Source organism: Schistocerca gregaria, chromosome 8 (assembly GCF_023897955.1).
Source record: "Schistocerca gregaria isolate iqSchGreg1 chromosome 8, iqSchGreg1.2, whole genome shotgun sequence".
Taxonomy (NCBI): Eukaryota; Metazoa; Arthropoda; class Insecta; order Orthoptera; family Acrididae; genus Schistocerca; species Schistocerca gregaria.
The window spans coordinates 134457616-134485371 of NC_064927.1; the positions used below are offsets into that span (position 1 = coordinate 134457616).

The following is a 27756-nucleotide window of genomic DNA, read 5'->3' on the forward strand; positions in this document are numbered from 1 at the left end:
CATTGTCTGAGAGTAAATTTACTTGTGAATTGCTCATAGTTATCATGACTTGACTAAACATTAAAAAGTCACATATCAGAGGAATGTGTTGCTTTCTGTGATAAAAACAGAGTAGAGCCATGTGTCATTTACCAATATTGAGAAACTATAAAGTGTTGGGTGATACATCCAGTTTCGACAGACTATTAAGGATTGGTTGACACATCTTGTCTCCTACACTGTCTTCCTTGGGCTTGAACCTTCTTCAGACTATTATCACAACTCAGAAATCGTCATTGACAAATAACTGACTTAGTAAGTGTAAAAGTTCAGGGGTCTTCAGGAATTTTTTTACACACACACACACACACACACACACACACACACACACACAGTGGAGCCTAACAGGTTGATGATCTACATTCATGCTCATAAATTAAGGATAATGCTGATACATGGTGAAACAACACTCTGGTGAGCAGGTTTAAATCACCTCAGGGTATGACCATGTAGTGCATTTGACCTGTGGTCGTCGCTGGTGGTGCTGGCAGCAGTCCACATATGCAGAGGTGTGTTGGTGCATGTCAGAGTATGGTTCAGCGAGTAAGTGTGCAGACGTTTTCAGCCATGCTAATGGTGACTGTGTTGAAAATGGCTCAAAGAGCACATATTGATGACATTATGAGGGGTAGACCAGACTGGAGTCTGGTCAAACACAGCAGGTTGAAGCACAGGCCCTCTGTGTGCCACAAAGTGTGATCTCACGATTATGGCAATGATTCCAGCAGACGAGAAACGTGTCCAGGTTCTACAGTATGGGATGTCCACAGTCTACAACACCACAAGAAGACTGATGTCTCACCATCAGTGTCCACAGATAGCCATGGAGTACTGCAGGTAGCCTTGCTCAGCACCTTACTGCAGCCACTGGAACAGTTGTCTCCAGACACACGGTCTATAGATGACTGAACAGACATGGTTTATTTACCCCTAGACCTGCAAGGTGCATTCCACTGACCCCTGGTCGCAGGAGAGCCCGTAAACCATGATAATGAAGAACACAGTACATGGTCATTGGAACAGTGGTCCCAGGTTATGTTCATGGACGAGTACACGTATAGTCTGAACAGTGATTCTCACTGGGTTTTCATCCAGTGTGAAGCGAGAACCAGATACCAGCCCCGTAATGTCCTTGAAAGGGACATGTATGGAGATCATGGTTTAATGGTTGGGTGGGATTATGATTGGTGCACGTAACCCCTGCATGTCTTTACAGAGAAACTGTAACAGGTCAGGTGTATCGGGACATCATTTTGCACCAGTACGTCGGCCTTTTCAGGGGTGCAGTGGGTCCCACCTTCCTCCTGATGGATGATAAAGCACGGCCTCATCGAGCTACCATCATGGAGGAATATCTTGAAACAGAAGATATCAGGCGAATGGAGTGGCCTACCTGTTCCAACATCGAGCACATCTGGGATGCTCTTGGTCGACATATGGCTGCACGTCTTCAAACCCCTACGACACTTCAGGAGCCCCGACAGGCACTGATGCAAGAATGGGAGGCTATACTCCAGCAGATGCTCGACTACCTGATCCAGAGTACGCCAACCTGTTGTGCGGCCTGAGTACGTGTGCATGGTGATCATATCCCGTATTGATATCGGGGTACATGCACAGGAAACAGTGGCGTTTTGTAGCACATGTGTTTGGGGTCGGTTTTCTCAACTTATCACCAGTACCGTGGACTTAACAGATCTGTGTCGTGTGTGTTCCCCATGTTCCTATGCTATTAGTGCCAGTTTTGTGTAGTGCTATGTTGTGAGGCACCACATTCTGCAATTATCCTTAATTTGTGAACATGAGTGTAATTACAACCAGAATGCAAAGAAAAGTAGTATAATTCACACTTACGATGATGATGATGATGATGATGATGATGATGATGACAACACAAATGCCGAGTCCCCAGGCAGGAAAATCCCAAACCCAGCCGTGAATCGAACCCGGGACCCCCTGATTCAGAGGGAGCAATGCTAGCCACAAGATGACGAGCTGCGGACGTAATTCATACTTAACAGTGCACTTATGTACTTACCATTTTACAAAGTGCTCTGTCATGACATTCTCCCATACTCAGCAAGAGTAGAACTTTGGTTTATTACAAATCAGTTACATAATAATTTTTGATATAATTTTAAGGGCACTATTACTTAAAAATTTGATGTCTTTGTAGAAAGTGAAAATCTTCATAATTTGTAAGAAAAAGTTGGCTAATTACCCATAATCTCCCCATTTGTAAATAATATGTTTTACTGTCACTTTTCTCGTTTTTACATTCTGGTTTGAATTTTAGTAAAAGACTTGGTAACACAGAATTCGTACTGTATCATCAGTTGTATACTATCTTTGTGTTTCTACAAATGTTGCACGTGGTATCCTCATTCAAACAAACTGTTACCCCTAATTTCTTTGTCTATCTATGTGATTTAAGGTATATTTTTGAGAATTTTTGATGGTATACAAATGTTGTTTGCAAAATGGTTTAGTTTAACACTTCAGATAATCATATTCCTAACTATGTTTATTCCAGTTGTCATAAATAAGAACTTTACAGGAGGAAGAGGGTGCTTTGAAGGAGGAGTTCATTATTCCAAACCTCTGCTATACAGTAACAATTGTGAGCTAAAGTTGTGTGTTATAAAAATTTTGTCAGCAATATCTTGCAGGGAAAATCATGTAATATTGGGTTTTGTGCATATTATAACTGTCATAATTTGTTCCATTTAATTTCCCCCTTCAATAGCAATGTATATTGTTTAAAGTGCTGCTGTTTACAAGTTAGTTACATGGATCTGTTAGCATAACACACACACACACACACACACACACACACACACACACACACACACCTTCAGAAACTGGTGCAATGTGAAATGGTTATCTTACGTAGCACAAAATATTCAGGAATATGACGAGAACTATCATTAGAAGCAAAAAAGGTCAAGTAAACATGGGCTCAAAGATGCATATCTTGAAAAGCTGTGAGCATTTCATTATTTTCAATACTGTTAAACAAATATCTTCTACTGCAAACTCTTTGCTTTCCATATTTTGAGAAGTGGTAGTGTGGACCAAAACAATAAAATATGTCCAGTAAGCATGGGTTCTAAAATGTGTACTTTAAGAGCTATGAGCCTTATTCAATAGGAGAGATGTTTCAAAGTAGCAAAGATGCCCTCCTGGACCATCCTGTATATAAAAATGAGACATACTGTATTAAAAGGACAGCAAAAACAAAATAACTTACCAAAAATTCTAGTGTACAAGAGTATCATGGACTAGTGCGACTGTTAGTAATTTAGGCTACTTGAAGTAAAACTAGCTGTGGTTGTTAAATGGCGTGAGAACAGAAATGCTTTCAAATGTAGAATCGAAAGTTTTAGTATTTGGTATACAGTCATATTCTATAAAATAAACGAAATATATAAATGTAATAAATTCTGTGAACTAGTATGGCAGTGGGACCACTTTAAAATGTGACACAATGTTATGAAAAGCAGCAGTGTTTTAAGTATTGTAGCAGTTACCTCTTGGATCAGGATTTATAATGGTTATGGAAGCTAAATATGTGAGGTGGTCACACTAGTGGTGCAGGTGGTCAACCTCGGGAACTGGAGGAGGTGGCTGGTATGCATCCTAAGGTGTAACTGAAACAGCAGTGTCTGGAAACATGTTTATTACTTGTGAGTTTACAGTACTGATTGATTGTCTTGTCTGGTGGTGTGGAAGACCTGCTGAGTCACATACCCGAGTGCAACAAGGAATGCAGGCACACAGCTTTCTTGGTTACAGCCATTGTATAGGTCATGACCCAGTGGCCATGTCAGGCAGGTAGCTGGAATAGGAATCTGTAGGCCCAAGCCTACTTTGGCTCACTGGCAGTTAGTGTGGTGCACCCCAGTACTCTCGAAGATGATTGTGCACCTAAGCAGGTGCCAACAGGATATCACAAATGGCAGACATTCTAAAGGAGGAAGCCTAGGCACAGATCAGCAGCACAGTGTACAGCCAGGAAGGCAGTACTATGACAGCTTTGCAGAAAGTTTTTAGCAGCTCTGAAACTGGAAGTCTCACAACAGTGGGATTATTTCAGTTTGAAAGTGCATTGTTTTTCAACCTTGGAGCATGTACCCAACAGTTCCCCCACCACTGGACTTCAAACCATGTTGTGAAGGCGAATGAAGATGCATGCAGTGCTGAGTAAGTCTGACACAGTGCGAGATGGTTCTATCATTCCACAATTTTCATGCAGTGACCAAAAAAAAAAAGATGATTTCCAACCTTGTCCATTACGGTGAGTCTAGGGCCAATCTTCAAGAGGTTTGGAGTCTCCTGAAGATGAACCTTGTCCTGGTCACCTAGCAGTGGCAGTTATCCAAGAAAACACTGATGCTGTGAGGAAAACGATTGGAGACAATCCTCATCTCACAATTTGTGGCATTGAAGGTGCTCTAAATATTAGATTAACTACATTGCAGAACATTGTGCACAATAATTTAGACCTTTGCAAGGGATGTGCCCATTGAGTGGCTTAGTCCTGGCAGAAGTCCAAAAACATCTGAGAATGTGTTGCCCAACATGTTGTAGGTAGTAATTTGTTGTTGCTTGAATAACCCTTCCCTAGGGGAAGCCTCAGACTCGCCAACATCTTCTTGTACCATGGAAATGACCATACAGCAGTGGCAGCTGTCAGAATGTGGTCTCTTATTTTGGGAGCAGTCAGCACATTGCAATTCACCAATTGAGTCATCCTGTAAATAGCGAGACTGTCAATCCGTCGTAATCAGAGATGCAAGTGGGATCACCACACATTGAGACTGAGGCTTCTGAAACGGTCGTATTTAAGCTGGACAGAATGTCATCAAGGCTGGTGATATGGTCATTTGCTCTCATTATCTGGAGATGATAGCAGACTTGCTCCCAACATGGTGTCTCAGTTATTGTCAGTTCCCCTTGCCTTCATATTTTTCTTCAGTGCAATAATACCTTGAATAAGCTGAGCTTAGATGTTACATATTATGGCTCCATATTGCAAGACTCACAGAGTAACACATTAGGTGCGGTCATATTGCATTATTTGCATGTATTAATTATGGCTCGGCTCAGTGTGGAAATGTGGTGCTTTGTCTTCTGGAACAGTGCATTCTGAATAGGTATGTGTGCAGATGTGGAAATGGATTAATAATTGTGTGAATAATTGGAAAAACTTTGAAGATAATTTATGAATATGTGCATAATATTGGGTAAACTTTAACTTTTAACAATATTAACAGACCCTTAATATCATTACATTCAAGGTCAATAGACATAATTTGCATTACATACTACTGGTTCCAGTAGTATGCGGTACCAAATAATCACTGCAACCATTGAAATTGTTGATCTTCACATTAATTCCATTGTGTTTAGCCTTGATTGTGACATCTAGATAAAGGAATGCTCTTTCGGATACTGCGTAAATTATTGTTGTCTGCACCAAATCTCTTGATGCAGGATCTTGGCGGCAAGTGAAATGATGAACAGAGGATTTGAACTCTTAACCGTGTGAGCAAATATTCTTTTTCTAATAATTTATAGTAATATTTTAATGAATGGTTAAAATACACATTTTTAACGATGCTGGTATGACAGAACCAAGCATACATCTGTATGCTACCACTTTCTGAAACAAGAAGATGAAGATACATGAATTAATAAATTGAAGAGCATATTTCTTACTTTGTTTCATACCGGTATTGAACGATATATCAAAACATTATCCTTGCACAAAACAACCCATTAATTTACTTTTGGCTGTGTGTATAATTCATTCAGTTTACATATAGCTTATATATAAGAAAAGAAAAAAATAATATGATTCAATACAATTCCTTCTGTGCCCCAGATACTGCTTGTGACATAAGATATGAGCCAGCTCTGATGATCTGCCGTCTGTGTCAAGTCACAACTTTAAAAATTTGGGTGTACACACCAGGAGGCAGACCTGCTGTGCAACAGAATATAAAAGCTAAATGTACCTAAAATAAGAATACTACAGAGTTATAAAAACTTTTTTTATTTGTATAAATAGGGAGAGGTTGAGATATTTAAATTAACAGGAACGTTGGACAGTAGTACCATTGTCATCTCAAGGTACCATGTTTACTACTTGGGATGTTGAGAGTAGTCTCATGGCTACATGATACCTCCTGTGGGTGAAATGGTACCGATGGAAGATAGGTAAGCATCAGCTCCAACATGGGTCTGCCACGTTTGCCTTCTTGAAAGATGTCAAAATACCAGTTTAATGTGATGTTTCGTTCTTTCAGTGAGTGTTGTGGCTCTCTCTTACTGTGAACAAAGATTCCCATTCCTTGCAATATGTTTAAAGTGTACCTGTTTGTTCCCTTATGTAAAATTTCTAAATTGCCATGTATTGTCCCACTTTATGTTTATGAGAGCTCAGATGATTACTGAAAGGACTTCCGTTCGTACGTGTGCTTTTTAAACTGGACAGCAAAATTTCTGCATGTTTCACCAACTTAAAATTTGTTGCAGTCCTGACAATTAATTTTATACTTGCCCATAAATTTGTTAAGTCTCTCGCTGATTTTATGTCATATTCCTGCTTCTGATTTTCCTGTCTTACCAAAGCCTAAATTCACTTTTAACTATTAGCAATTTGGTGTGAATGAGTGCACTTTTTGTCATGAGCTTTCTTTCTTCTGCTTCTTCTTTTTCTTTGTTTGTAGTATGGTCCTTTCTTTTCTTTTAACTACTTAAACATGTTCTTGACACTATTGTTCTTATATTCATTGACCTTCGCTACTTCTATAAGTACGCTAAGCAGTTTCTGCATTTCTTTATTTTTGAACAGAAATGGTAGGCTCCTATGGACAACTAATCTAAAACAAGCTCTTTGCAGCTTTTGTGATAGTTAGAGTTGACTTCTGTGATTATATCTGTGATAATGGTTATTTGAACACTCCAAATAAATATTTACCATCATTTGTGGTCAGTAATATCACACAAAAATTAGTAAGCTCTGATTTGCATCAATTTTTTAGTACTGATTTCATACAATAATGGAAAATCTTAGCTGGAATACAACTGAATAAGCAATGATATTGAGTAGCTGATAGAATAAACTGAATGTCAAATATGTTTCCAAACAGTCACTCATGAATACTCTCACTTCATTGTAAAACACAATGGATTGATTCTAAGGCCTTACTGACTTATGTATGTAATCATACTAATTTAATGCACAATTATTCTGTATTGTGTGAAACAGTATCTATATTACTAAATGGCTAAAATGGTCATCAGGTCCCAATTACTGTTACCAATCTTATGGAGTTCAGGGGCAACTTTGGCTGACATTTTGAACTAGAGAATAGTTGTTTCAATTTACATCCATATACATTTGATAAAGTAATTTAATATAGACAGTATCTGGATGGTATTGTACTACTTTATAAAAGTGATACAATGAAGTGTGTACTGTAGGTTGTTTATCTTGCAACCATGTTCATCCCCCCCCCCCCCTCCTCCCCCCCCCCCCCCCAGGCGTCTCGCCACTCTTTTGAAGGTTCGTGCTTGGCTACCATGTGGCTCAGCCTTTGCAGCATCTTCTCCATCCTGTGCTGCATGTCTATCCTCTTGCTACTCTTTTTCTCCACCCTTGGGGAACATGTCTGTCAGTCACTGACGTAAGAACAGTCTCACCACTGTCTTTCATTCCCTTTTCCTTTCTTTGTTTACCTTCTCCTATCCTTACTCTGCTTTGGCATTTGAGGTTCCTCTTTTTCTTCTTCGTCCCTATGTGCTCCTGAAGGCCGGCCCACACGTCTGATGCATAACAGGTGACTGGGTAATGCGTAATTCCCAGCCCCAGGTTGACAGATAGGGTTCGCCCGTACCCCCTGGTACAGACCTGGCCTGGAAAGGGGTGATTTCCTGAGCTGCTACCTTCCCAAGTTGCCAATTGGTCCCTCTGTCTGGTGTTTGGGAGGTGTGACCTGAGGTGTGAACAATCATCTATGGCAGGTGCCCCCCTTATGAAGGGGGGCCCCAGTTGGAAGGAGTGTGCCATTGGAGACACTGGCAATCATGGGGGATTTTCTTACCACGAGCCAATCATCTTCACAATCAACCTCTACGAAATGTAAATGGAATGACACTAACAATTCAAAGACCCTTCCAGTGGCACCAAAGTTCCTCTTGGTTTCACATACTGAAGACGGTCAGTCATTCGCAACGGGAAATTCATTTATCATCCAGAAAGGGACTGATGCAGTTGCTGGGCCTGTGAAATCCTTCTCTCATTTACAGAATGGCACTTTGCTTTTGGAGACTACTACTGATTCTCAAGCGCAACAACTATTTGGCTCTTCACTTATCCACTGCTATCCTGTTCATGTTGAGGCCCATAGAACTCTAAATTTTTCATGTGGTGTTATTTACACTAGGTCGCTCAGTGGTCTGACTGAGGTTGAAATCCAAACATACCTCTCCGATCAGGGTGCCATTGCCATCCATTGGGTGATGAAAAAGGTAGATTCCTTCTCAGTGCCCACATACACTCTTTTTCTCACCTTTGATAGATTGGTGCTTCCGTCCAAGGTCAAAGCAGGCTATGAAGTTATCACAGTGTGACTGTACATTCTGACCCCAATGCACTGCTACCAGTGTCTTTATAACAACAACACTCAAATGTCTAGTCGACACCTGGCCAAATTTGTAACGTGTGGTAGGGATGAGCACAAGGGCGATTGGCTGCCTCCTTCTCCCTGCTGTATCAACAGCAATGGCGACCATGCCACCTGTTGTGGAGCTTGTCCTGTGTATATCGATGAGCAGACGGTCCAGGAGATATGAGTAAAAGAAAAAGTTCCTTACCCGGACAACAAGTCATCAAACTCTCGCCTCAAAGGGCGAAGTCACCAGCTACACAACCGGTGGGCCAGAAAGGGCATGAGTAGTACTCCCTTGAAGACTTCATACATCACTTCAGTCAACCAATACATGAGTCTTCCTCTTCTAACCATAAAGGCTCAAAGAAGTCCAAGAAAGGCAAACTTTTCTCTCCTTCGCCAACTTGAAGGATCCTCTTTGACTATGTCGCCACATGTTACCTATGCCCGGCCAGCCTCCATGTCGCCAGTGCACCCCACCAACTGTTTTTCTTCGTTCGACTCCACAGACTGACAGCACAGGATAGGCAAAGCTTCTGTGGATCTCATGGAGCAGGTTTCTCCTGCCTCTGTGCTCTGTAGCAGTGAGTCTTTGCAAGCTGGCACTTGGCAGCCACAGAGGTGACACTCCTTCATTTTTTCCTCCTCATGACTCTCCTCCAATGGAATATTTGCAGTTTTTGATCCAACAAGAGGATTTACAGCTGCTTGTAAAATCACAGCGACCCCTTGTACTCTGCCTTCAGGAAACAAAATTGTGTCATCATTCGTGTTTCTTGACAATCTGTTTTGACCTTCCCCCTGAGGTCGACATTTCACCTCGTGTGGGAGTCATGCTGTTCATATGGGATGACATTCATAGTCACCCCATCTCCCTGACTGCCTGTTTTCAAGCTGTTGCAGTTTTCCTTCCTCACCTGACATTTTCCTTTTGATCCATTTACATCCTTCCGTCATTTGATGTCACCAAGGCAGACTTCCTCCAGCTTATTGGGCAGCTACCTCACCCATTTCTGCTCCTCGGTGACTTCAATGCGCACCATCTCCAAGAACCTGTTGGATATGTCCTCTTGGCAGACCTTCATAATCAATTTAACCTCTTCTGCCTTAACATGGGAGTACCCACAATCCTTTCTGACTCCTCGCACACCTGTTCCCATTTGGACCTATCCTTCAGCAGTGCCCAGCTTGCCCATTTTCTCATGTGATCCATTCTTTCTGACACCTACTCGAGTGATCATTTCCCATGTGCTGTCTGTTTTCTTACACCTACCCCACCTACATGCGCACCCAAATGGCAGCTTACTAATGCCGACTGGTGGTTCTGCTCCTCCCTGGCGACCTACTACAAACACCATTTCCCCAGTTGTGTGGTCCAGGTGGACTACCTTACAAACATTATCCTTACCACTGCAGATCCCCACACTTCCTTTTAACCATGCTGTGTCCTGCTTTCTTGGTGGACTGAGGCATGCCACGATGCAATTCGCACACAGACTTACTCTCTACATTTTTGGCAGTCACCCTATGATGGCAAACTGGGTTCATTATAAACATATGCTTGCACAGTGTTATCATGTTATTCGGGATAACAAAAAGCTAGCTGGATTGCATTCAATAGTTCTTTTAACAGTGCCACTCCCTCTCTGTTGTGTGGGCTAACCTCCAGTGGCTCTTAGGGACCAAGATTCTTTCTCTAATTTCCTGCCTGACAGTAGCTGATGATGTCATCATGGACCCTATTGCTATCTCCAACACCTTGGACAGCCATTTCGTGGAAATTTCTTGCTCTTCCCACTATCACCCTACCTTTCTCTATAGAAACAATCAAAGGAGGTTTGAGAGTTATCATTCTCTTTTCAGAATTATGAGTTCTACAATGCCACCTTTACTATGAGGGAGCTAGATCATGCTCTAACTTCATCTAATCCTTTGCCCCAGGGTTAGACGCTTTTCACATTCAGATGCTGCAGCACCTTTCTCTTGCAGACAAGCACTTGTCTGCTTCATACATACAACTGCATATGGGCAGTTGGCACATTTCCCAGACACTGGTATGAAGCCACTGTGATACCAATAACTAAGCCAAATAAGGGCAAACACCATCCTTCTAGCTACCGCCCCATCTCTCTCACCAGCTGTGTTTGCAAGGTGATGGAATCTACGATTCATGGCTGGCTGGTATGGTGGCTCGAGTCTTGCAATTTACTAACCACTGCACAGTGTGGACTTTAAGCACACCGTTCTGCAGTTGACCACTTTGTCCACACATAACATGGAATGATTTTCTGTGGAAATCCCAGGCGTTGGCCATGTTTTTCAATTTGGAGAAAGCCTACGACACTTGCTGTAGGACTGGTATCCTCTGTACACTCAGTATGAAGGCCTTTCATGGCTGCTTGCTCCGTTTCCTTGAGAAAATTTAAAATTTTCAGAGTTTTCATGGTCCATGTGGGTTCTGCCACGTCGGACACCTTTATCCAGGAAAACAATGTGTCTCAGGGTTCTGCCCTTAGCATCTTCCTCCTTGCTATCATCATTAACCCTATAATGGCCTGTCTCCCATTGGTCATCTCCGGCTCCCTTTTTGTTGATGATTTTGCCATGTATTGCAGTTCTCCTCAGACCTGTGTCATTGAATGGCGTCTTAAGCGATGTCTTGATCATCTTTTACTCATGGAGTATTGACAATAGCTTTTATTTTTCCACTGACAAAACCATTTGTATGAATTTCTGGCAGCACAATTGATTTATCCCACCCTCTTTACATCTTGGGCTTGTTGCTCTTCTGTTCGTTGAAACTACGTAATTCCTGGGGCTCATGCTCAATAGGAAACTCTCTTGGTCCTCCCACGTGTCCTACCTGGCAGCCCACTGTACATGGTCCCTCAATGTCCTACATGTCCCCAATGGTACTTCCTGGGGTGCCAATCGAACCACGTGCCTCCATTTGTACCAGTCTCTTGTCCATTTGAAACTAGACTATGGGTACTTTCTTTATGCATCTGCACATCCGTCCCTCTTGTGCTGTCTCAATGCTATCCCCCATTGTGGCATCTGTTTGGCCACTGGTGCCTTTTACAGTAGCCCGATTGCAAATCTGTATGCTGTAGCTGCTGACCCAGTGCTGTCCTACCAATGTGACTTTCTCCTCAGTAGGTATGCATGCCATTTGTCTGCCAAGTGTGACCACCCATCCTACGCCTCCTCCTTCGATGACACCTTTGATCGCCATATGGGGTGTGACCTTCTCTGTTACCTTCTGGAGCTCACTTTCGGCTCTTACTCCGGCAGCTTAACTTCTCGCTCCCTGCAACTTACCTGGTAGGTGTGAACCCATCACCACCTTGGCTTCATGTGGCGGCCTGTGATCACCTTGGCCTTCATTCGCTTCCTAAGAACACTACACCAGCCTTGCTCTATATCACCTTCAATTTCACAACCTTCACATGGAATTTCGCGACTGTACCTTTGTCTACACTGATGGCTCTCGGACTAACTGTGTGTCGGGTATGCCGTTGTCACTGGCTTCGAAGTTTTTCGGTATTGGCTTCCAGCACACTGCTCAGTATTTACAACAGAGCTGTTCGCCCTGTATCAAGCCATGGAGTACATCCGGCGAGACAGCATTTTCAATATGTCATCTGCTCAGACTCTCTCAGCGTCCTTCAAAATCTGTGTGCACTATACACTGCCCATCCCTTAATTCAGCAGGTCCAGTAAAACTGTCGTTTGCTCACTGTGCTATTTATGTGGGTTCCTGATCATGGCAGACAGGTGCCTGGTCATGTCAGTCTGATAGGAAACGAGGCTGCTGACACTGTTGCCAAGGCTGCAGTCCTCGTGCCTTAGCCCACGATTTCTTGTATTTCCTCCGATGGTGTCTGTGTTTCTGTCTGTCAGGAGGTGGTGTCACTTTGGCATCGCCATTGGTCCTCCCTTCATGGGAATAAGCTACAGGTTATTAACCCTCTCCCAGCAGATTGGACAACCTCCTCTCAGCCTTCCCGCTGTGAGGAGGTCATTTTCACTAGGTTGTGTATTGGGCACTCCTTTTTAGCCATTGTCATTTGTTAAGTGGTGCTCCCCCACTAGTTTGTACATATTGCACCAAAGTTTTACCTGTCCACCATTTCCTGATGGAATGCCCATTTTTAACCATTTATATTCCCACTTGCGTTTGCCATCTGAGTTATCGGGCATTTTAGCAAATGCCACATGGGCTGTTGACCATGTTTTATTTTTTTACCCATCATAGCAATATGGTGAAGGCCATTTAAAATTTTGTTATGAACCTCCATTCCTGATTGTAGCTGTCTTCTCTTACATGGATTGGGATTGATGTGTAATCACTTTTAAACTCCTCTCTGTCTTCTGTTCTATAGTTTTGACAGGGGCGTGAATGACCCTAGTTGTTTTGGTGCCCTAAAACAAAACAAACAATCCAACCCTGTTCAAAACACTGCCCATTACATTCATATGATTTTCCAGTCCCTTTGCCATCTCTGACAGAATTGTAATGTTAGTGACAGACCTCAAGAGTTTTTATTTCTTCTCACTGAACTTCATTTCTCTTCCCCAGATTTCTCCTTGCTTTCCTGTACTATTTGCTCGGTGTACAGATTGAATAACATCAGGGATAGGCTATAGTCTTGTCTCACTCCTTTTTTCAACTACTGCTTCTCTTTCATGTCCTTAAACGCTTATAACTGGACTTTGATTTCTTTACAAGCTGGATATAACCAATCACATGCTTTGTTTTATTGTCAAAAGCTTTCTTTACATTAGCAAATGCTGTAAGTATAGCTTTGCCTTTCTTCAACCTGTCTTGTAGGATAAATCATAGATAGGGTCACTATTGCCTTGCATATTCCTATATTTGTCCAGATCTTCCCTGAGAATTAGCCATTCTTGTGTAAATTGTCTGTTCCAGTATTTTGGAACCATGACTTTCTAAACCGATGGTTCATACTTGTCAGCGCCATCATTTTTTGAACTGAAATTATTCTTGAAATCTGAGGGTATTTTGCCTGTCTCATATATCTTGGACACAAAGCCCATAGTATTGCTATGGCTGGCTGTCCTAAGTATCTTAATAATTCCAACAAAATGTTGTGCTCTGTCAAATTCTTTTCACAATATCATATCTCACCTTCCTCTTTCATTTATATAATATTGTATTCAAGTTTGTTTCCATTGTCTAACTCCGGTAACATATTCTTTCAAACTTTCCTTCAACCTTTCAATTTCCAATTCTTTGCTTAGTTCTGGTTTCCCATGTGAGATTTTAATAATCATACAGGTGCTTCTCTTTTCTCCAAAGATCTGCTGAATTAGCCTCTTTGCAACATGTATCAACCATAGCATTTCTCTCCTAGCCATTTATGTTTCACCATTTAGCACTTTCTGTCAATCTCAATGTTTAGATGTCTGTATGCCTTTTTGCCTGCTTTGTTTGCTGCATTTTCTCCTTTGATCATTTAATTTCAGTAGCTCATTTGTTACCCATAGATTTCTACCGTGCTTTGTCCTCTAGACTGTTTGACCCCCTGCTGCCCCTGCTATTTGAAATGATGGTTTAGCAGTAGCAACAGGCTGAGAAGTGGAAGTGTGTGAGGATTGTGAGGGTGCAGATATGTTTAAATGGTCACACAATTTTCATCAACCTTTTCTACTTGGTTACAGTCATCAAATATCAATAAAAGCACTCCCAAAAAGATGTGTATCAAAATGACATAGTAACCACAAAAACTGTAATGTCTTCCCTTTTAAATTGTAACGTCTTCCCTTTTAAATTCTCAGATCAACTGGGCAAAATTCTTCAGTGAGTGGGGTCATTTCAGTTAACAGTAGAATTAATTCACACTTCATATGTACATTACAAAAAAATCTGTGAAGTAATTGAGCTCTAGGTCGAACATCTCAAAATCCTCAAAAAGAAAAGGAGAGGATAGAAATGAAACTGACACGCTTGCTAACCACACTTATGAATTAAGATAAATAACATTACTGGGAGGCACATTCAGACAATTCATTCTAAACTGTTGTGCAGTATTTCGTACGCAACTGTAAGGCGAGATGGGCTACAGAGTGGTGCAGCATCTGTCGTCCTAGGGAAGTGGACAGGAGCAGAAATCTCCAAAGGGGCTCAGCATTCATTTGCTGAGTACAGGATTGGCGATTCCAGGGTTCCTGAGCTGTGGGCATGCTTCAGCGACCACCGAGTGGCGCAGCGGTGGAATGTTGTCTGTTTCGGAGAACGGGGGTTTCAGCTTCACCACGTGGACCATGAGGAAGGTATACCCACCTTTATAAAAAGCCCCTCAACCTCAAGGTGTGCTACATATTGATGAGGTGAATGGATGTTATTGTAAAACAATCTCTAGTTCGAAACCTCTGGGGCACCTGCTGCCCCTCCCCCAGTTGTACAAGGCTTGCTCAGGCGTGTAGATCTCCGCCTGAGTTGACGGTTGTTACCATAGCATCTTGTCTCATCAAACTACTACTACTACTGACGGGACCGGTGTACCATCAGGTAGTACTTACACCCAATCCTCAAAGAGAGCTCGGTTGGTCAGTCCTCCTAAAAAGAAGACACAGAATTGTAGTAACAGACCATTAGTGTGCCATGACACTTTCATTGTAATCAAGCGGACAGAGGGAACCTCTGAGATCATCTCCCCTTTGTATGTTCACAAGGCAAACAGCTCCTCCCATAAGTAAAGAAAACATACTTTGAAAAGTAGTTCCAAATCCAAGAAAGTGGTAGTTAAACCTTTAGATTGGTGAGCTCTCCCTCTCTGATGGGGACTCTGCTCTTGAGGATATGGATTTGCAGCTGCAGGAACCAGAGTGTCGGGAACCAGCAAATGTTCCCTCTGATCTCCCCTGTAAATCACTACTTCCGTGGAAGAAAGATAAGAACAACCTTCACTAAACAGTGGCCTCCACAGGAACATATTTGTTGCAGTGGAATTTAAATGGATATCACTCGCATTTGAAAGAATTACAGGTCCTGGTCCAGGAAAAACCAGTCTGAATCTGCTTACTTCCACAGGTCCTGTCTCTTGAAGTTTTATAGCACATTTGTTCAATCACATTTAGAGTATGGCAGCGTAGTCTACGGATCAGCCCATATTTCCTACTTCAAGGTGTTAGACACTATCCACCATGAAGACATTTTGATACCAACTGGTGCCTTTCAGACCAGCCCACTTCAGAGTCTGTGTGCAGTGGCTGGTGAACCACCACTTGGATTCAGTGACACATCCTTTTGCCTCAGCAGGTGCTGAAAATCTCAGAATCACATCAGTCATTGGCATTTAATGATGTGGTCCAACACACCTTTGAATGGCTGTTCAGGAATTGACCCCATGCGACCAAGCCATTTGGGAAACATCCTACAAACTGTCTCAAGGATCTGGATATCAGGCATCAAAATACACACCCAGGGATAGAACGCATTGCCGCTTAGTTGTCTTCAGAGGCCCAAAGTGATTTTAAGCTTGACACAGTACAAGAAAACTTGTACTCCAGATTATGTTTTTACAACTTTGTTTTTGTCCACTCCAAGTATGTACCAAAGTTTTATCACAGTTTATACAGATTGATTCCAGCAAGAGAATGTCCTCAGTTGTTCTGCTGTTTTCTCTGGTAGGGTTTTTAAAGTATGTCTTCCGGAAGAATTTACAAATTATGATGTGGAATTATATGGCATTCCAATGGCACTAGAGAGCGTTTACAGACACCACTGTACAATATTTCTTGTCCGTTCCAACTCACTTTGTGCACTGCAAGGACTTCACCAAATGTATCCAGTAGACCAGATGATTCAGCTCATCCATGACTCCTTACAGCAACTCCAACATCATGGCAAGGAGGTGATCTTTTGCTGGGTACCTGGCCACATTGGGGCACAGGGAAACGACATGGCTGATAAAGCTGCAAAGGAAGCATGTCGACATGGTGTTGTCCATCAGTATCCCATCCAGTTGGACACTACTATCTCATTTTCTGATAGATGCATCTTGTGTCAGTGGGAGACTGAATGGTTGCAGGTGACAGAAAACAAACTGCGCTCATTCAAATCGACCACACAGGCATGGCAGACTTCATCAGCCTCAACACTGGAAGGAGGTCCTACTTACCAGACTGCACATTGGACATAGCCCTTTAACACATGGCTTCCTCCTCCAGTGGGAGGATCCACCACTCTGTGAAGTTCATGGCATGCCACTTTCAGTTCAACGTATCTTGGCAACGTATGTATAATACTGATATTAGGGCGGCCCTTAGTCTTGATGGAGATCTCCCCACCATCCTTGCAGATGCTGATTCCTGCGGTGAAATTTTGTGAACTGTCAGGCCTCATTCCTAAATTGGTGGTGAAGGGAGGCAGACTTTAATACATTATAAACTGCTCTGCATGTGGGATCAGCCTTCATCCCCCCCCCCCCCCCCCCCCCCCATGAGATTAGCGTGCAGACTTTTCAGCAAGGTGCTGATAACTATGATGTTGTTACAAGAAGAAAAAAGCATCGTGCAGTGTGAGTCTCTTGCTACTAACGCACAAGTGAACTTTCGAAGGCTGACTGACACTGAAGACTGTTATTGAGACTGGGCAGTGCAGCTGCCACTAGCCATCCTATATCATGGCAGCAGAAGACATTCTTAGTCACAGCCACTGAAAGCATGGCTCAGCAGATGCACATCATTGGATCTGACAGGTCATCATGCAACTGCTATTGACATCTGTTGAAAACATGTGTTTCTGTTTCTGATTGTGAGATGCCAGGAGTGTAGTGTCACTATGTGGTTTTGCAACCCTCCCCCCAAACCACCTAACCATCACTGTGTACTGTGGATGAGCGAATGATAACTGGCTGGAGGGCTGGTTGCACATGAGGAGATGGGAGCAAAACCGAAGGCTGGTGCTGAGAACCTGTCCATGCCCCAGCATACGCTCATCCTGCCTGGGAACATCAACCAAAAAAACTGGCAGAGAGGGTGTATCCACATCCAGAGGCAGAACAGCAAATGAAGACAGAGCACCTCAACAACTGCAAAGGGCTCTTTAGTGGCATGTGGGACAGCTACCAGGAAGAGGGTCCCATTCCCAGGCAGTGGTGACTGTCAAGATAGTGATGTCCATAGAAGGGCATTTACTTCCATTGGCTCCAGGACTGGCACTGATGATGTGGGGTCGCCGGGAGCTGGATGCAATGAGGGCTGCTGCATCCAAGTGGGCATGGAATCTGAAAGCACAAAGCTTGCAGCAGGATCAAACAATTTACATAGAATAATTTGATTGTGGTGGCACCTGAGCAATCCTTTCAGTTCTTGCAGTAAAAACATATAATGTCCAAGAAGTCATACTATGATGCCATGCTCCCAGTGCCTTCATGTGCCATACAATCTGTAAAACACCATATCATTAGTGTGATACTTTGCCTCAGTGGGTGAAATGGGCATCACTCGCTGTGGCAGGTGCAGCAACTAAAGCAAAGTGTGGTGGTGCTGTCCACATATCAACTCTGCCAGTGGTTGTCTGTTGTGTGATGGGGAATGGTAGAAATAAAAGAATAGTAGCAGAGTTAGATGTCGTGTGTGAGAGGTATGAAGTTTGTCCATCCAGTGTGTAGATGTTTCTACACAGCAATCAGCTTCACTGTTGTATTGTGGGTGGAATGATGCACTCATGGTAGTTGATGCCGGAGGTGGTGCAAAACTGTTCACACTCAGTGCAAATAAATTGAGGTCCATTGTGAGACATAATCACAGTAGGCAATTACTCGAGGCAGAAGATCGATGCGAAGGCCTGGATTGTGGAGCGAGTCGTCATAGTAGAGAGCATAGGAACCACAAAGGGAAATTTGCTGAAATCATTAGCAAAGATGAGCTAATGTGTATTCCAGGAAGGACTCCTGAAATCTAAGTGCATAAATCACCAACGTGCTTGTGGTTTGGTCGTTCAAAGAACTGCTGACACAGGGCTGACTGATGTTCAGCACAGGATTGGCACTGAGAAGTCATCTGTTCAATATGCGTATTGACTCTGTGCCAATTGCAGTAATGCCACACCAGATGCAAGGTGCGAATGATGCCACAGTGGGCATGGTGTAGCAAATGAAATGTGTCAGAGTGGAGAGCCTGGGGAATGACAACATATGGTCATTATCCATGCGAATCAAACTGATGCATTGGTGAACGGAAAGTTTTGTGCTGATGGGCAGAGTATCAGTGAACAACATAACTACAAATCTTTGGCTGAATGCGGCCAGAGTGTGACTGAATCTGCAAATTGGGTTCCGCTGCTGCAGCCTGAGCAATTTTCCAGTGGCTAAGTGGAAAGCTATGCAAAGCATCTGTGTCTCGTGCATCAATGTTGCAACAAGACTCATTAAATGCTGAATCTGGGCCAACAGAGAGGCGAGAAGAAGCTTCTGTGTTGGCATGCTTAGTTGTGAGCTGATACACAATCTCATATTAGTAATTTGACAAAAGAATAGCCCACCATTGTAGCTTCTGCACTGTGCGATTTTGGACTGAATGAGAAGGACTAAACAAAGATTGAAGAGGGTTATGGTCAGACACCAAGTAAACTTTTCTGCCATGGAGATTCTGGTGAAACGTAGTTACACGATATACAATGGCAAGAGCCTCCTTTTCAATTTTCAAGTAATTACACTGAGCTTTGGACAACAACTTCATAGCAAAGATAAGTGGCCTGTCAAGATGACCAAATGTATGCGACGGAACTGCACTAATACCATAAGAGGAAGTGTCCACAACCAAGACCTCCAGTTTGGCTGGATCAAAATAAACAAGGCATTGATCATTAATCAAAGCATCTTTCAACTTCTGGAAATCAATTAACTCCTTTCTTCAGTGATTCTTCTATATTTGAATAACTCAGTCAAACAAACATTTTATTATAATGTTCAGTATAATGACTATCACAAATCTCAACAACAATGAAGTTTTCAAGCAGTGTTTATCTTCTGAGTAAGTCAGTTCAAGGAGAGTCTTCATTTGTTCCAGACTTGACAATGTTGTTGACACTATTGCTCTGAGTAGTTCACTGCACCTTCAAAATGTGTACCAACAAAGCTCCACCCGTCAGTCACAGCCAACGAACTCCCTTTTGTATTTTGTTGCTGTTTTTTTGCCACCACATGTCCATATATAGTCCACACCATCTCCACATACAGATAAAAGAGTGCACACAGTAGATGTTGTTTCTCTTTTCAATCACTTTATGAGACAAGGTGGTAACTCAAAACTATCTGCTGTGCTTTTGCAGGAATCTTAATAGTCAAGAATTTGCAGAATCTGTTGCAACAAAGAGTGTGGGTATTTAAGAATTTTTTTCCCGAAATCATGAGTTGGCTATACTGCACGTGATGGCATCACAAATCATTCCATCACTGTAGTATTTGCCTCAGTCACGTTTGAATCTACACTGTCTAGTAAGGCCCTGCAAATCAGTTACGCAGTGATGGTATGTCTGTCCATGTTGCGTACTCAACCTAAATGGTTTGTAACGGGCATCCACCACTTGTATTCTATCCTCGTAACACTTTGTAAGCACCTGTAGTAGGTCTTCATATTTTACATGTTCTGGGCACAAAGTGGGAAAGAGTTTGCCACACTGCCTATAAGTAGTTACTCCCACCATATTCAAGGACTAAGAATTTGAACTATCCAAGGAATACATTACAGTCTTCATTCATCTTATCAAACTCGCAGAATGGCAGCACACACACACACACACACACACACACACACACACACACACACACACACACACACACACACAGCCGGTTGGACGGTGGTGCTGCAATTGTTCCCAACGTCAGTTTTGAACCCATCTCCACCATCTTGAAGTGATTCATCACTTCAAGCACATGCATTCTTCGTTGCCTCACACAGCAGGCAATTGTGGCATGGTAGTCATTTGGAACCAAGCAATGCACAAAGGCGCAAAAAGCAATATAAAATTGCCCAGAAAAAAGGGGGTGCAAAAGCAGCAATCATAGAACCTGGAACATAAATAGCACAAGCAAGCAAACACAGGGGACAAAGCATACACGCCCACAAGTGACAAAAGCAACCAAAAAGACAACAGTAAAGTGAAAAGATAGCAACATGTGCGAACAAAAACATCTTGTCGCCAGGTTACTTATGTACTACTCCTTACAGAATGATGAGGAGAGGTGGGTTACAGAGTAGTGCAGCATCTGTCATTGTAAGCAAGCTGGATAAGAGCAGAAATGATTAAATATGGTTAACAGAAGTTTTACATAACTTGCAGCTGTCTCCAGGAATTGCGAAGACACTTTACAAATGAAAAAACAGCAGTAAAATCCAGTTATTAGAAGAAGCTAAAGAGCATCGTGTAGTGTGAGGCTCCTGCTACTAATGCATAAAGGAACCATCAGAGGCTGCCTAAGACTGAAGACCATTGAAGACTGTGATTGAGACTGAACCATGTAGCTGCTGCTGGCCATCCTATATCATGACAGTAGGGTACTCTTGTAGATGGAGCCACCGAAGACATGGCTTGGCAGGCGTGCATCATTGGATACACTGGGCCCCGCATTATGGCTATCGGCGTCTGTCAGAAGCGTGCATTTCTGTAGCCAACTATAAGCCACTGGAGGGGATAGTATTGATGTGCGATGCCAAATAGACAACAAAGAAGAGGGCTGTCAAATATGGGAGTTTCATGTGCGGAGTCTGTCATGCAGGGCACACAGCACTATGACGCAGTCATTGAGTGATCAGTGCTTCATAAAGTGGGCATTGCTCTCTGCTTGGTGACATTCCACTCAGCTGTCAACTGGTCTTCTTCAGACCTAACTCCAAGTTCTGTTTATTTTACTCTTCCAGTCCAGAGTACCCATAGTTGCCACTGGACTTCCACTTGTCAACACCAGTGATGCCCATAGTCGGCTCCTTAGATCCCCTGTGTCCCGTCACTGCAGTGAGAAAACTGGAAGTTTGGCACTACCTGCTGAGCAGGATGAATCATCAACTGTGGCACAAAATCAGAGCACATATTTAACCTCGCAGAACTACCCACTTGTCTTCTATTGTATTATTTTCCTCTGTTTCAGTCTATCGTTGCCTAATACTCCATTTGAAACTGCCAATAATCTCTGGTTCTCTCTTTTCATTCAAGTCTTATCTCATGAATCGTAATTTGCAGTTCGTAATTTGTCATAGCCCACATCTTCATCTGGACATGCTCTGCAGTTTAAAATCTGTTTCAAAATTTCTGCCTTTCTGTTATACCAACCTTCCCAGCAGCTTCGCCTGCAGAAGCATTTGATACACATGTTGAACCCATGTTGTCCTGTCCCTCTCTGTGTTCACTTCTTCCTCCCTCTGTCTGTCCACATCATTGTCTCACCTCTACCTATCTCCTCCTCTCCACTCCCTCGTCTCTTCATCTCCTCCTTACCCTCTCTGTGTCCATTACTTCCTTCCCCTCCCTCTGCCCATACATTTCTCCACCTCCCTCTGACCATATCTTCCTTCTCCACTCTTCATGTTCCTCCCCCCATTTTTCCATTTCTACTTGCCCACTACCCCTTCCACCTGTCTCGTGCATCTCCCCACCCCCCCTTTCGCTATCCGTTCCCCCCTCTCCTTGCTCTGTCCATCCCCTCCTCTCCTCGCTTTGTCCATTCCTTCCTCTATCCATCTCAATCTGTCCCCTGCCATGCACACTAGCATGTGTAGCCCCTCGCAGTAGAGTTCTTTAAAGCAGGCTGGTAACTACTCCCACAATACACCTCTCGTGCAGGGCAGACTACATATCAGGTACTTGAAAATCATTTATTTGCTCTGATGTACAAGCCACCATACAAAGCAGATGGATAAAGCAGGCCGATACCACTGCAACCATCATGCCTGTCACGCTGGGCAACCTGTGTGCCAGGGGCTGGAACAAACAATTTTTCCTTCTCTTTCTTTTCCTACTATCAAATCGCAGTTTCCCATCACAATCAACATTTTTCCTGCTTTAACTATCTGAATAGTTTATTTTCTCTATCCAAACACTATTTCTGTCTCATTAACATCTATGGAGCTAATGGGCAAATAACTTGTACTACTTGGTGGGGATTGACTTCATATCTATTTTGCCTATGATACTGCTTTCACTATGCTGTTCATACTATGTCACTCACATTCTTATTTTCGTATATGTTATTAGACTTACTTTTGCATGTTTCAGTGAAATACAGTTTGTCATCTTTTCATTTTTTCATAGCTAATATGGAAATAAAAGCTTATGCGAAGTTGTTATAATGGGTGAAGTATAATTAAAGTTTACTCTATACTGTTTATATTATGAACTTTGAAATGTCCTGTCAGAAGTGAGGAGCATATGAGGAGGAATACATTTATATAGAAGATTCAATGTTCTCTTGCAATTTTTAAATTTTGATGTCATTTTCCACAGCCTAAAATCAGAGCTGATGTAAAACACAGTAAACCTGCAGTGGATCCATACGTATTTCGTTGCAGGAAGACGACCTTTCCCGCCTCTCGTGCTGTCAGCGGCTCCATCCCGTTTGGTGCTTTCAGGGCTTCAGCATGTTATGGTTATCACAAGCAATGGCTGCATTAGTGTATGGGACTTTGAGAAAAGCCGTTGCCTCATCAAGAATGAATCGCTGATGCCTATTATGCGTTCTGAACCAGGTACACAGAATCGTTTGCAGTCACTGCAACTTCTTTTTAATATTATGTTGCCTGGTGTGTTGAAGAGATCAGTTCATTGCTGCCATGGTCTTATTAAAATTACTTGGTAGTTGACTTTTTCAAACCTTACAACTGAGGTGCTCATTACACAGTCTTTTCATCATTGCCAGTATGTTTTGGACCTGCGATGAAGAGTATAGATTCTTTGGAGTATCAGAAGAGGTGTCTCTAGAACTTTGTATGTATTGCAAGTGTCAAGTTTTTTAAAATACGTTTTTAAGGGATTCCATTTACTAAAAAATTACAAAACTGATCACTTTCTTGCATTCTATGGAGTTACAGTGATACAGAACCACCCATAAATCATACAGTAATGAAAATAAACAATAAAGGCTTATGAAGAAGTCTTTAAAAGGAAAAAGAAGACAGCAGATGGCTGCATTTCATAACATTATATGCTCTATGAGAGTGGATAAATTAAAGGTTAACAGCACATCAGCACTGGATAATTTTTAACACAATTTGTAAATATTCTTAAAATGATTTATCACCACTTGAGAAAGCAGGGTCCATGCATTTCATGGGAAAAAGCTGACTCATGACATAAATTTACCATCTCTGTGTTCCGCACTCCAATATATTCTTCCACATGGTTATCACTTTGGATATATTATCACATTCTCCACTGCTGAGTCACTTTCAATTTACCATCACATGTGTCACCAGACAAAAGTCAATATAATTAACAAAATAAATAAATATAAAATAAAAATTATTGACTGTGGGGGGAATAATTATAAATCGTGAAGAAAATGAAAAGTTTTACTTGTGTTTCAATCATCTGATGTAAAAAGCATGTGGAATGAAGGTAAGTAAACTTTCAGCTCGATATGTGTGCTTCTATAGTTGTCCTCATTTACTATATCTCAATATTATTTAGGCTCTTATCTTACAGTAATTATTTTTCCTATCTTTACAGGCTCTGTTGTCACAATTTTGAGTTGTACAGTAACAGAGAAAGGCTGCCCTATAATATCACTATCAACAGGAAAAGCATTCATGTTCTCCAGTGATCTAAGTTGCTGGTAGGAGGAATATAAATCTCAGATATTTATTTTGGTTGTTTTTTTTTTATACATCCATGATGACAAAATTTGTGTGCCATGTCTTGTTCACCAGGTTATTAATGGGTGACAGCTTAGATGCAGTCCAGCGCTCTTGTGCTCAGCGTACATTCACTCAGCTGCTGCCACAAGAAAACAAATTGCTTCCACTTGCTTCTTTGCAGTCTCACATTAAAGGGTATGTTGTGAACAAATAAATGTAAACTTCAGTTACTAATAACATTCATATTTTGTTAATATTTGATTTAACTGAGTAAATTCTTCTAGCAGTTTTGCTCAGTAGTTGTTTCATTCTGAAAGCTAAGTGCTAAGTTTTTGTCTTTTATTTGGTGAACTATGGACCTTACCAAGGTGTGGAGGCTCATGTGCCACATCTATACAACTTATCATACCATTGGTTCAACCACAGTGGAGGGGTATTTATGGAGAGAGCAGACGTACTTGTGCATCCTGAGGAGTAGCAGCCATTTCAGTAGTGGCAGAAGCAACAGTCTAGATCATTGGCTGATCTGCCTTTGTATTGTGCTGTTACTGCAAAGGACTAAAACAGAGGGGAAACTACAGTCATAATTTTTCCTGAGGTTTTTTTATATGATTTAATGATGATGACATCCTCCTGGGTAAAATGTCCTGGAGGTAAAATAGTCCCCTATATTGTCCTTCGGGCAGAACTACTCAAGAAGTTGTTGTCATCAGGAAAAACGGAACTGGCATTCTTTGGGGTAAAGCATGGCATATTAGATGTGTTAATTGAGTAGGTAGGTGGAGAATTCAAAATGAGAAATGAGTAGGTTGAAGTTAGATTCGGAGGTAATTAGCGAAGTGCAGTGGCAGGAAGAATAGGGCTTCTGTTCAAGTTGGCACAGTAATACATATATAGAAAATCAAGAAGGGATAATGCAGGAGCACGTCCAATAATGAACAAGAAAGGAGGAAAAGTGGTCAACTAGCATGAAGAGCGCAGTGAGCGAAGTATCGCAGTCAACCCAAGCCACAGTAGTACAACTTTAAATGCCAACTTGCTCTGCAGGTAATGAAATGATTGAGAGAATGTATGATGAAAGTAAAAAGGGAGACAGAAAGTTAATTGTAATGGGGTACTGGAACTCGATGGTATTCCAGAGGGGGAGAAGAAAAAGTAGTAGGAGACCATGGTTTGGAGGAAAGGAATGAAAGAGGTAAGTGCTCGGTAGAATTTTGCACAAGTTTTGCGTAAGTTGATTGTCACTAACACTTGATTTAAGTATTATGTAAAAAGATTTTATATATGGATGATATGTTAAGACACTGAAATATTTCAGATTTCAGAATCAAATGTTAAACTATTAGATTTTTCCTGGGTCAGGTGTAGACACGCCATAATTTATGGGTTATAAGCAGCAGATTAAGGCTTAATAAACTGGATAAATTGAAACAACTTGAGGTTGTTGACAGTTTCAGAGGAAGCATTAGGCAATGTTTGTCTGAAACAGGGAAAATGAATAAAGTAGAAGAGAAAAACTGTGAGTGATGAAAGCGTGAAGGTAAAACACTAATGGAAATTCCTGGATGAGGCAGTATGTAAAATAAAAGAAAGACAACCACTCACCTATAGCAGTTCAATGCATGGAGCACTGTTACACATAGAAAATACAATTCACACTAGCTTTTGAGTACTAGTTCTTTTTAAAGCAATGGTACACACATTCACACACACAACAACATAAGCACACTACCATGGCCACGGTAAGACTGATTACTAATATTCGAGTATTGAAAACAGTTCCTTGTGCTGATGGAGATGAGGAATGGGGTAGGGAAGGACACAAGGAAGGGGTAGCGAGAAAGAGATGACTTCGTGGCCACACAAGAGGGAAAGAATATAATAAAAAGAGGTGTAGGAAGAGAGAGAGGTGTACTAAGGGGAAAAATGGGAAGAGAGGGAAAAGGAGGGGAGAGAGAAGGGAGAGGGATTGAGAAAGGGGAAGAGCAGAGGGAGGGAGGGGCGTGTGTGAGTGAGTGAGTGGGTGAGTGAGTAGGTGCATGCATGCATGATCTAGATGGTGAAGGAGTGGTGACAACAGAAGAGAGAAGGCAAAGTGAGGCAATGGGAACAGGTTAGCAGAGGTTAAGGTCAGGGGGATTTCAGGAGTGCACCCCTCTCCCCAGCTGTCCCCCCTCTCCCCGGCTGTCCCCCCTCTCCCCGGCTGTCCCCCCTCTCCCCGGCCGCACCCCCTCTCCGCTCCCCGGCCGCAGCCCCCTCTCTCCCCGGCTGCACCCCCTCCCCTCCCCGGCCGCACTCCCTCCCCAACCATCCCCTCCCCGGCCGCACCTTTTCTTGTAGCTATACTACGTACATTAAAGTAAACGGTTAACTTTTCCTCTTTGTGTGTTCACTACGTAACCAGAGACCTTGCTATTGGCTGACTATTACATGTATCCTATGCTCTGAATATCTGTTGTCATCGGCTGGCGAGATCACGTGGCATGAGATATGATTGGCCTGCAAAAGGAGATAGCAACCTCAGTTTCAGTGCTTCAGAAACTAACGCGCTGTGTTTGGTGCAATTCGAATTTATACTTTCATAATACGAAAATATGCAGTGTATATGTTGCTGCAAATTAAAGGTCTTTCCAAAACTTCTTTCCTTTGTTTCATTAAAAGTCTTTCTAAAACTTCTCTCCCCCGTCTTTCTTTATTTTCTTTTTTTTTTTTTTAATTTTTTTTCTGGGTAGTTCTACGCGAGTGTATGAAACGCTAACCATTCAAAGTATTCAAAAGTTTTACAGTTCCGAGGGAAAATCTACGGAAAACCTACTGTCACTTAGCACGGGAAAAGTGTATTTTTGCCTGGGAAAAAGCATATTTTTTAAACGGGATATCTGGGAAAAATCCGGTAACAATCCAGGAATTTTTTTTCCATGTCCCCGTAGACACCCTGTTGTTGTTATAAATGGCACTAGACAATCTTGTAAACTTGTGTAACACTCGTAGCCTTAACTTGTACTTTTTTTTTTCACATATTAGTATAATATATTATATTGTCATGATTTAAATTTGTCTTACAGACATCAGATTATAAAATTAGCAGTGCAGCTGGAACAAAATTATGATGATATGTCGTGCCAAGTGGTGATGCACACTAAATAAAAAAATGGTTTTGTGTTAGAATGTTTTTATATTAATTGTTTACACTATATTATTTTCTTAGACTCAGTTTCCC

At 42.1% G+C, this 27756-nt stretch overlaps 1 protein-coding gene across 2 annotated transcripts in view; it reads left to right on the top strand.

Moving 5' to 3' along the window:
- LOC126285323 (protein HIRA) overlaps positions 1-27756 on the top strand; it is a 236297-nt gene that overhangs the window by 167723 nt on the left and 40818 nt on the right. For both annotated transcript variants that reach the window (XM_049984625.1, XM_049984626.1), the window contains 3 exons: positions 23253-23429; positions 24409-24514; positions 24609-24731. In XM_049984625.1, the coding sequence (XP_049840582.1) occupies positions 23253-23429; positions 24409-24514; positions 24609-24731 (406 nt within the window). The remainder of the gene's footprint in view (positions 1-23252; positions 23430-24408; positions 24515-24608; positions 24732-27756) is intronic.